Source organism: Chenopodium album, chromosome 12 (genome assembly GCF_948465745.1).
Source record: "Chenopodium album chromosome 12, dcCheAlbu1.1, whole genome shotgun sequence".
NCBI lineage: Eukaryota > Viridiplantae > Streptophyta > Magnoliopsida > Caryophyllales > Amaranthaceae > Chenopodium > Chenopodium album.
Window position 1 is genome coordinate 2,148,290 of NC_137845.1, and position 10,788 is coordinate 2,159,077.

A 10,788-nucleotide genomic window follows, 5' to 3' on the forward strand; every position below is an offset into this window, starting at 1 on the left:
ACTTCTAGGCTTTATAAGTTAGTCATAGCCAAAACATGTTTAGGTTCTTCACCATGTCCGCAAGCTCGCCCAATTAATGGGGTGGCCTAACTTCTTGATCTTGCGTAGTATCTCTATAAGGTTATCATTTTTGTTGCAAACATCCATATACTCGCTCTTCATAGATTCTAATGCAATCTCTTTTTCAGCTCGTTTAATGTCTGCAATCCGTCGTCTCTTTCTCTCAAGGCGGTGGCCTCTAAGTTGAAATCTGCTATGTCAAACATGTATAGCTCTTTAAGCTTCGCAATGGCCTTTCTTGCTGCATTTTCAGTTGCAGTTTCCAAGTCCTTTGATGATGTGCACCGTATATTGATTGGTCTCGCCATTTTATTCATAGTGACATTGATTTTAACTACATACTTTTGACGGAGGTCCTTACGATATACAATGGTTGTGGGAGACCATAATACATGATGATGTTTGATAAGAGGGCAGTGAAACTTATATTGAAGATTTTCTTTTGGTTCTCCATGAAGGATATTGGAATTTCCCCCAAATAAGTGATGACTCCTGGTATATTCAATTTCAGAGACATGTTGAAAATTATAAAGTTTGGTAAATAAAATTAAAAAGATCAACAATATGTAGCTAACATATGCCTGAGTGCCTGTGTTGTAACTTATGAGCAATTTTTGAACTACATGCCAACTAATTACCATGACTAATATTCTTTTTAAAAGGAAGTAAATGAAACATACTATCTAAATTATAAAACTACATTGTTAAGCCCTCTGTACTAAGCTAAAATAGTTAACTTACTTTGAAATTACTCACTAACATGACAGTCTGAAGCCCATAGCATTCCTTCTATAAAGAACTCAGAAATTGATTTTATAAAAATATATTGATGTAATTACATACATGAAAGAGTGATAATTGAGCTACAATATCACTTGATCACAAGTGACAATGAGAGATTAACCAACTATACAAAGTAAACAGAGCTTTGATCATAATAATACACAGACACCCAAGCGGAATTACACATTACATTTTTTATAAATTGATTTGCATAATAAGAAGAAAATAAATACCTTAGGCTATTGAAATGAAGTGCCAAGTGTCGACAACTGAAATTAGCCTCAAACAACTCTGCAAATTCCAACATTAAAAAAGGAAATTAATGAAAATACAAACCTTGTATTATTAGCTTTACAAACTTTAAACATATTGTTCGTGCCTCATAAGTTGACATTTAAGAAATTGACAACCCCTTTAAAAAAATGGAACATTTAGGTGATTTTTTAATCACTCCACGATAATAGCTACTGCCACAAATCAAAAAAATGAGGATATTTTCAAAGCAAAACACCTTTGCTTGATCACTCGACCGCAATAAGTTCAAACAAAATTCAATGAAATACAAGTATGTAAACCTTTAGAACGTTGTGACAACTTTGCGGCATAATATGGTTAGTTTTATAGTGAAAGGTTGAGTAGTAGTACTAATGTCACTCATATTAATTCAGCCATTAATTCCACAAATTTAGCTAGGAAAAAGTGAACTGTTAACTGTTATAATGTGAGGCAATTCAATAGTGTAGTCTTTTTTTTTTTTTTTTTTTTTTTTCTTTTCTTTCGGCAATCAATTTCAACTTACTAATCTTTAAATGATTGAATAATTTAGTCGGTCAAAAATTGAAAAGATTGTAGTCACAATCTTCATAACAATTACTTATTCAACTAATTTATAATCATCTCTATTATTGTATTTAATAAAATTGATTATATAATCAAGGCAATTAAATGATTTTATTTCACCATCAATACAATTAAAACCCAAAATTCACTTAGGGTGCTTCTCAAAATCATAGATCGGTTACCTCTTTTTGAGGGGTTGCAAACCGTCGAGTCAAAACATTGACGGCGTCATGATGGACATGGTCTTCCCGTCCTTTAGTATGCCGACCACCATTGTCCGAATTCGTGCTTCCTGATATTTGTTGGACTTTTTTTGGGTAGAGCCAATATGATTCCATATTTTTTTGATATCAAAATTAGAGAATAAGGGGAGGAAGAAGAGGAACCTTATAATGTCAAATTTATGACAGTATACACCAAGAAGAGGTGTTTAAAGAACACTTCTCTTGGAAATGACGATCTGTTAATCACCATTGAGTGGCACGTGATGACTTTTTTTTTTTTTTTTTTTAAAAAAATCATTTAATTGACTTTTTAATTTTTTTTTTTAAAATCATTTAAAATCTTTTTCCTATAAACTGATAATCGACCCGGTATAATGTCATATTTGGGCTTTTTACTTCCTATGTTTTTCATATTTGGGCTTTTTTTTGTCATTTTAATAAGATGAATCAATATAAATTTAATAGGGTGAATAAGGTGATATGGTTTGATGATGTGGTAATTTCGCTGACTTGGCTTATCTGGGGGGAAATTGACACGTGGCGGATTGTAACACCTTGCATTGGAGTTTTAATATATATATATATATATATATATATATATATATATATATATATATATATATATATTTTGATTGATTGATTGATATTGATTTGATACTCCGTACTTTCCAATTTTCCATGACAAGTGCAAATTACTTTATAAAGCCCAGTCATACAAAAAGCCCAATCCAGTAAGCACCAAAGCCGGTACTTCCAAATTACCAGGCGCGAAAATGACGAAATCTTCCAAAATAAAAAAGGCGGAAAAACCAAAAATTCCAAAACTCTCACTATCCTAAACCATCCACGTCATCGATCCGTGTATACTCCCCTCAGCCAATCAGAACCAACCTCTCCCATCTATATAAACACTTCTCCCATTCTTATCACCCTCATTCTCATCTCCTTATTTCATTTTCAATTCTCTCTCATCATCTTCCCCAAATTCTCACTTTTTCTGTTTAAAAAAAAAACCTCAAAAATGGCGCCTAAGGGAGAGAAGAAACCCGCCGAGAAGAAGCCTGCAGAGGAGAAGAAGGCCGCCGCCGCCGAGAAAGCTCCGGCGGAGAAGAAGCCAAAAGCCGGCAAGAAGCTTCCAAAGGAGGCCGGAGCAGCCGCCGGAGACAAGAAGAAGAAGCGTCACAAGAAGAGTGTCGAAACCTACAAGATCTACATCTTCAAGGTTCTCAAGCAGGTTCACCCTGACATCGGAATTTCCAGCAAGGCGATGAGCATCATGAACAGCTTCATCAATGATATCTTCGAGAAGCTTGCTCAGGAATCTGCTAGACTCGCTCGTTACAACAAGAAGCCGACGATTACTTCTCGGGAGATTCAGACTGCTGTGAGGCTTGTTCTTCCTGGTGAATTGGCTAAGCATGCTGTTTCTGAGGGTACTAAGGCTGTTACCAAGTTTACCAGCTCTTAAATTAGGGTTTGAGGTTGGATTTGTGGAGTTTGCGGTGGTTATGTTTGTATTTATCGGTTTGGTGGTTATGAAATTAGGGTTAGGGTTTTAGATTGTTATGTTTTTACTATTATGTCTATTATTATTATTAGGACTTTAGGTTTTATGATTATGTTTCTGATTAATGATTATGTATTAGCTCGATGCAGTTATGATATATTAAACGATTATTATAATTATATGGTACTTAATCTTCTGGATTGTTAATTTTTGTTGTTTGAGATTGTTATAATTGTATTTGGTCTATTTTCTTTCCATCTGATCATTCAATTATGAATCATTGATGGTTAATCATGTTTAATGGTTAATTGTTTATGGTCAAGTATAATTCCATCAGTTGTATAAATCATTGATATTCAATATTTAATGTCATTTATTGACTTATGCAATTTGAAGGTTAATCTGTAGATTCTAATGGGTTATTAACAATTGAACAATTAAAATGTTTTTCAATTGCATTGTTAGCAATTTGAGTATTCATTGATTGTGTTATCCCCAATTCCTTATCTCACTGACTGCCAAATGTGGGAGCTACTTCAATTGCATAAAGGTAATGGAGCTGTCATTGTAACCAATACATATGAAACTCTGTTTTAACTGATCATATAATGATTTGTCATTTGAATTTGCAGGAGCATTGGAGCTGAGGTAAGGACGAAATTGAACAAAGAACTTATTTGACGTTCTAAGCTCTCTGGGATTTCTCCTGAAAAGGCTGATCATTGGAGTAGGTACATTGTCTAGAAACACCTCATAGCTTTCAGATATGATAGAGTTTTCATGTTGTATGTTCATTGCCGTTTTCCATGTGCCTTTTGTTTTTGTTAGTTCCTTTTGCTAAGTAGTTGTAGGGTAGATTGCTCTGTATATTTTCGACATTTAAGTTTGTTCAGTGAAGCAAATAGGTAGTATAGGATGCTTGTTCAATACCAAGTACTGAACTTATGTTGTTGAGCACGGATAGTTGCTTGGTGATTGGACCTTTTGATGATGTCTGCTTGTGTTTAGAAAATAATATGTTGGTTAGTGCTTTATACTCCGTAGTTCATTAATCGTTAAGCAATCTGTTTGTTTTGAGGATGAGAAGTTGATGGTAGCTTGAGTGATTTGGCTTGGATTACTAAATGTAGAGGAAGTATGCAAGCCATGTTTAATTAAAAACGCTTTTACTTGTTTTGAATTGATGATATAAACCATTAGTAATATGAATTGCAGGAGCATTGAATCAAGGATGAATCAATTTGACGTTCATCCTGGTATTTCTCCTGGTGATCACTTGAGAAGGTACGCTGTCTTGCAACCTTTTTTTGCTTTCGATTCATATCTTGAGCTAATTATGGTTAGTATTTTTGATTTTCAGTGATATCATATTTGTACGTTGCTTTGTGTATGAGCTGAGTGAGTGCAGGGTATGTTAATCTTTATGCTTCGGGATATTCAAGGTTGTTCACTGAAACAAGTAGGTAAAATTGGCTGGTTTTTCTAAACTTCAATGTGTAAAAAGGCATGGATAGTTGCTGGTTGATTGTAGTTTTTGATGATTTCTGCTTGTGTATACTGGAGAAAATTATAAGTTGGTCAGTGCTATCTAGTTAAACATCATGCAATCTGTTAATTGGTTTTCGGGGTTTAGTTAAGATTTCGAAAATAATTACGGCATCACTAACTAATTCTTGTATTAAAGTGCCTCAGATATTTTTACTGGTTGCTGAACGTAGCAGACTTTTAAAGCCAGTTGTAAGAGATCCATGTCGTTGATGTCCCTGTTCCTTAGTAGATCAATTATCAATCTTGTATACCTAGATGAAATCTTGCAGTAGATATTGGTTTGGTAGTACTTATTTATACAGAGATTTAGGGGCTTTCTGATGTCAATGCCGGTTACAGTTTTAAACTGGTTTATTGTTGAATCAGCATAGCATACCATGATTTCCATGCAAAGTTTGGTTGTTATCAGCATCAGTACACCGTATATTTTGCTGAAGCAGTATTTTCTAGCTGAGCAGTTCAATACAAGTTCAATTTGAGTTGTATGCTCTTGTCCCCTACCCCTCTCCTCCCCTGAGAAGGATTATTTGTGCTTTTGACATTTTTTGCTTGCTTATAACGCTCTGTATTTACATGTCCTTAACCCCCATCCAACACAGTTTCTTGAGTACCCGAGTACATCTATTGGAGGCTGGGACTTGGGTGTTGTTTGTTCCTCTCCTTGCCCCTTCACCCCCTGCGTTGCTTTATCTGAAATTGGTGATCAGGTGCTATGTTCTGAGTGTGTATGCTACAATGAGGAGATTTCCTAACCTCAAGAAAATGAATTAGGCAACTAAAAACTGCTATCAAAAAAATTGTTTCATCAGTTCCTGTATCTTTATTGTCCAAATCAGTTGTGTTCTGTGATATTTATGTTGTTTGTATTCTTACATGCTTAGGTATTTGGGTTTTTTTTGGATAGATAATCACTTTTTCAAACTTTTGGCTATTTATGACAAGGGAACGGGGCTAGATATCTGGAATCTGGTCCGCTGTTATTACATTTTAATAAATCTGCATTTGCATTGAGTAACGTCTTGGGATATTGCTTACAATAAAATCTTTCCTTGGGTCTTGTAATTAGTCGATCACGTTACTGAAAACTTGAAGGATTGAGGACATGTTGAAGTATGTTTCTGTTCCTCAATGTTCAGTGATTCTTATTGAGTAAGCTATCATCTGTAATTTTCAGCCGATTATTCTTGATTCTACCTACTATATCTGTGCATTATAAAGCTGTCAGATACTTTGGCCTGTTTCGTAATTATAAGTGTGATATCTAATTGCTGCAATTTTGTAGAGAATAAGTTGTTTATAGTACGTATAGTAGATGGTTGGGTAGTGACCTGGAGGGTTATTTGCGGCCAAATCAGTGGTTGGCATGGCTAAGCCTTTTGATAGAGTTGAAGACCTTGTAACAGGGATTATAACTTCTTTAAAGATTTGGATAATATACTTAGATTTAGGGCCTGTTCACATTTACTTAATTGCAGTTCAGTTCAGCTCCTAATTTCCCTCTCTCATAAAATATTCATTTAAGCTCAGTTTAGTTCAGCTCCAATCAGTTCAGTTCAGCTCAGTTCAGTAAATGCGAACAGACCATTAGTGCAACAAGAGAACAAAAATTAAATCTAACTCTGTTGGTTACCACTGGATTGTTTAGGTCTCTATGTAGAGCTTCTAATGCTCTATTCTTCATGGAGCTTCCACCTCCGACTTTTCTCCCAAGGTTTCCCCTTCTGCCAATCTGGCTTCACAACTTTTTCTTGCCTAAACTGCCTTTTTCTGTCAAATACTAAATCTATGCGTTAAGTTTTAACATGTATAATGTTTCTAGAAACCCATTGGTTTTTTCATATTTTTGTTTTTCTTCGTTTTTGTTGGCGAGTTGGAATCTGTTAAATTCCAAGTAAATATTGTAGTTCTTAGAAGGAAATCATAGACAGAATCTCTTAATATGAGGCAAGCATTAATTTTTATTTCACCCTTCCTTAAATGTCAGGTCAAAATATTATTTCTTTTTTTTAAAAAGCTAAGTCTGATGTTTATGCTTGGCTTCTCAATATAAGTAAATGGGTCTTTCAATAAGTGGACTTTGTTGTGAATTCTATTATTTAAGCTTATTTAATGTATTTAAGTATTTCATATTTTTATTCACTTGTTCCGTCTACAGGTGGTACCTCTGTTTGCTTTAATACTTTATATGATTTTAATATGTATAACTCCTTTTCTTCTTAAATACTTTCCTTTTCCTCACATTTTCAGCCTCTAAAATCTTTGATTCATTGTATAGTCGTACCTATACTGCTTTTGTTTGCTTGATTTTTATCAAAAGTGAATGAAGCAAAATATGCAAAAACTTTTAAGGGTGTTGCAATGTAAACCTTGGTTCCTCTGCATGGACTAATTAAGATATGCTGTATGTTACTTAAAGTTACTCATCTTTTCTTGTTTGGTATTAATCATAAATTCAAACTTCTTCATGATGGATCACTTCTAGTTTTTAGTTTTAGCCAACCTTTAGGGTTTACGGTTAGTGTTATAGATTGTTAAGTTTTGTGATTACGTCTATTTATTAGATCATTAGGTTTTATGATTATGTTTCTGAATCTGTGCTAGCTGGATGCAGTTATGAAATATTAAATGACTGTTCTTTGTATACGGTACTTAATTTCTGTATTGTTTAACTTTGTTGTTTGCGGAAGTGTCTGTCTACTTGGATTTCAATTAAATGTAAGCTGATGAATATGTAGGATTTCGTCAGCATTTAAAGTTTCAGTGAATGATATGTGGATGAATATGATAGGTACTTTAGGTAGTTACAGGCTAATTGTTATTATTTTCAAATTGAATTCATTTAGAAGTCTGATTCATTGAATGCCAAAGCCTACTGATTCGAAGGTTTATCTTTAAATTCAGATGGTAATGCATGTCATCAATAAGATTGCTTCATCTACACTGCCCTGGTCTATTGGATTTGCAGGGAGCTATGGATTATTAGGATGAGGCTGAAAAAGAACCTATATCGACTATATGTCATTCTAAGTTGTCTTTGTTTTCTCTTGCTGTTCACTGGACAAGGGGTAAGTTGCTTAGCAACTCTCTGTAGTTTTCAGGCTATGACTGAATTTTCATGTCTTGAACTGTTTATAGTTTGTTCATTATGGTTTTCCATAATGCCTTTTTTGCTGGTTCCTTCATGTATGCGACTATGAGCTTTGTAAGTGTAGGTTGAGAGGTAAACTGTATATTTTGTGATAATAGTTCAGTGTAGCTAATAAGTAGTACTGATTGCTTGTGTATTAGTGGAGAAATCGTATGTTGATTAGGGGTTTTTAGTTCATTTATCAAGCAATCTGTTTATAATTGGAAAAAGAAAATATGATGATTTTTTGCAACTTGATTTAATTGGCATGGAGCCATGGATAACTGAATATGGAGAAGGCATTTGAGCCAAGCTGAGTTTAACTGTGCGGTGCTGTATAAATTAAAACAACTCAGAGAGAATACGACTTATAATGCATCAAAATACAAGGTATAGAAAATAAGCATCATCTTCACCAAGTTAAAGGAACAGCGGGATGATATGCAGAGATTGGGTCCTTATAATGCCTTTTCATGGTCCAGAGAACTGAGTAACGGTGATTAGAATTTCATAACTTGAATACTCTGTCTGGATGTCAAGAACCAGGGTTGGGCCTTTGTACCTGATGTATAGATAGTGCAGGTTGCCTTTTAAGGTTTTAAGTTGTCACCTATCTTTAAAGAGGCTTCCAGTAGTGACTTATCTTCAAAGACTAGGCTACTAGAGAAACCCCTGTGATTGAAGTTTAACCAGCCCCCTCTTTATCTACTTAGTCAAGTCTCATTCCGGTTGAGAAGAAAGTCTCAGTGATTGTTTTTATTGGCTTGTAAGCTGTAACTACATGAAAAATTGACTTTCCTAGTTAGTTAAAATTGATTGGCTTATAAATGTTTGGTTGACAATAACGCAGGAACTGTAATAGCTCCTATATCTACCAAATAAATCTTGGCATTGCCTAGGTATTAAAAATTCACGGGCATTGGAACTTCCTATTAAAAAATATTTCCTACATCTAACTAATGACAACTTTGTATTGGTACAATAGTATACGGTTCCAACAATCCCACGGGAAAATAAATGGTATCATATTCTTAGATAGGGGTGATTTGTGGGGTGATCTTTATGATGAGCATGAATTATACAGCTTAGATAGAGCCGTAGAGATCATTAATGTTGACACTTATTTAGGATTTTATTTTATCTATGGGCCCTAAATTCTGTTTTCTGACCTCAAAATCTCTTCAGTTTTCTTTCATACTTCGTATTAATTTTGGCTTAGAATGATCTTGTGATGTGATCTATAGTTTTCATGGGACTGCTTTTGGATTTGTTATTATTTATAGTTTTGTGACCAATATGGAATTCAGACAATATGGAAGGTTCTCAACGTGTCCGTTCCGTTTTCCTATACTCTTGCTACTGTTTCACATATACATACTTCATAGGAGTTTTGTGACCATTATGGAAATGTTTTTTTCCGTTGTCTAACTACAAATACTGAAAGTTTTTTAGGACATACATTTTAGGATCATTTGAACAGATTTACAGAAGTATTGGTAGTTTCTTTTGATATGGAAATGGATGCCTTGGTCCTTTGGTTAATGGGGGTGGAATCATGTTATTGTTAGGATTGGGGATAATTAAAATACAAAGTATGAAATTTCTTCTCATAAAACCTTGAGTTTTTGAAGACTTAAATCAACCAAATGTTTCGTCCCCAGTTTTTTCTTTTATCTTTCTGGATCTATCTCTGTCAAATGATCAATATAAGATTCTATATCTTGTGAGTTATCATGACAAGTGATTTTTCCTATGAGTCATATAACGGCATGTCCATATTCTTGTGTAACTAACCAACATCATTTTGCTATTATGAAACTTGAATATGCAATCTGGAGTCTGCATTATCCCTATCAGAAAATAGATGAATTGCAGTTTCGTTAAGGGTTGTGGGAGTTATGAAGTCCTCGACAGTTGAGATTTAGAAGCATCAATTAGATTTGTAGTATCTAAGCTACTTATTATATCTGATGCAAGTTCCAACCTTTGAATGATCAGAGTTTACTGGTTGAATGATGGTATGAGTTCCATAGTGTTGTAAAGAAGGCAGGTATTCACTCAGATTGTTGACAATGGTCTTATTTTGTACAGTAGTAAACCTCTGCGTCAGTAAACAGGAAATTGGTAATTTTGATGTCAATTGACACTATTTCTTACTTGATTGTTCACACAGCTTGGCATTGCTACTTTTTTTTTCATTGAATATATTTTGTTAGGAAGTGTAAGTGAACTCTATGTCGGTGGCTGTAGGTGTCTATTCTGTATATTCCAGAGAAAACAACATGTCTTTTGTAAGACTCCTCTTGTCATCATTGAGGATCAAGCAACCATGTCTAGCATGAGTCGAAACCTTATATTTAGTTCAGGGAAAACTATAGCTAGGACCTGCTGAATCATAAGTCTCACGAAATGAGAGGATAAAAACTGGATGTGAACAGTGTTGAAGAAATGTATAGAACAATTAACAACATTTAAATTGACTTTTGGGTACGTAGTTTGAAAATCTTCTCTGCTATGCTTCTTTGGATTATCTACACAGAAGGTTCTTTATCAGGATGCTGCTTTCATAACTGGGTAGACAGTTAGTGACAAGCATGTCGGTTTCCTCTGCATCCTTCTCCAACTTTCTTTAAACTGGACCTATACTTAATTTGGAACTTTAGGATTATCTGCTGAATTTTCTGAAAAATGAAGAACTT

The 10,788-nt window shown here is 34.3% G+C and overlaps 1 protein-coding gene across 1 annotated transcript; it reads left to right on the forward strand.

Annotated features, from left to right (window-relative positions):
• Window positions 1–2,855: 2,855 nt before the first annotated feature.
• LOC145569998 (putative histone H2B.1) lies at window positions 2,856–3,621 on the forward strand. The gene has a single exon (XM_081628976.1). It carries the CDS (start codon window positions 2,929–2,931, stop codon window positions 3,373–3,375), a length of 447 nt encoding a protein of 148 aa, XP_081485102.1. The 5' UTR covers window positions 2,856–2,928; the 3' UTR covers window positions 3,376–3,621.
• The last annotated feature ends 7,167 nt before the right edge of the window (window positions 3,622–10,788 follow it).

Bases quoted from the DNA above. Each gene is read 5' to 3' on its own strand.
- LOC145569998 (XM_081628976.1), top strand. From the start codon at position 2,929: ATGGCGCCTAAGGGAGAGAAGAAACCCGCCGAGAAGAAGCCTGCAGAG.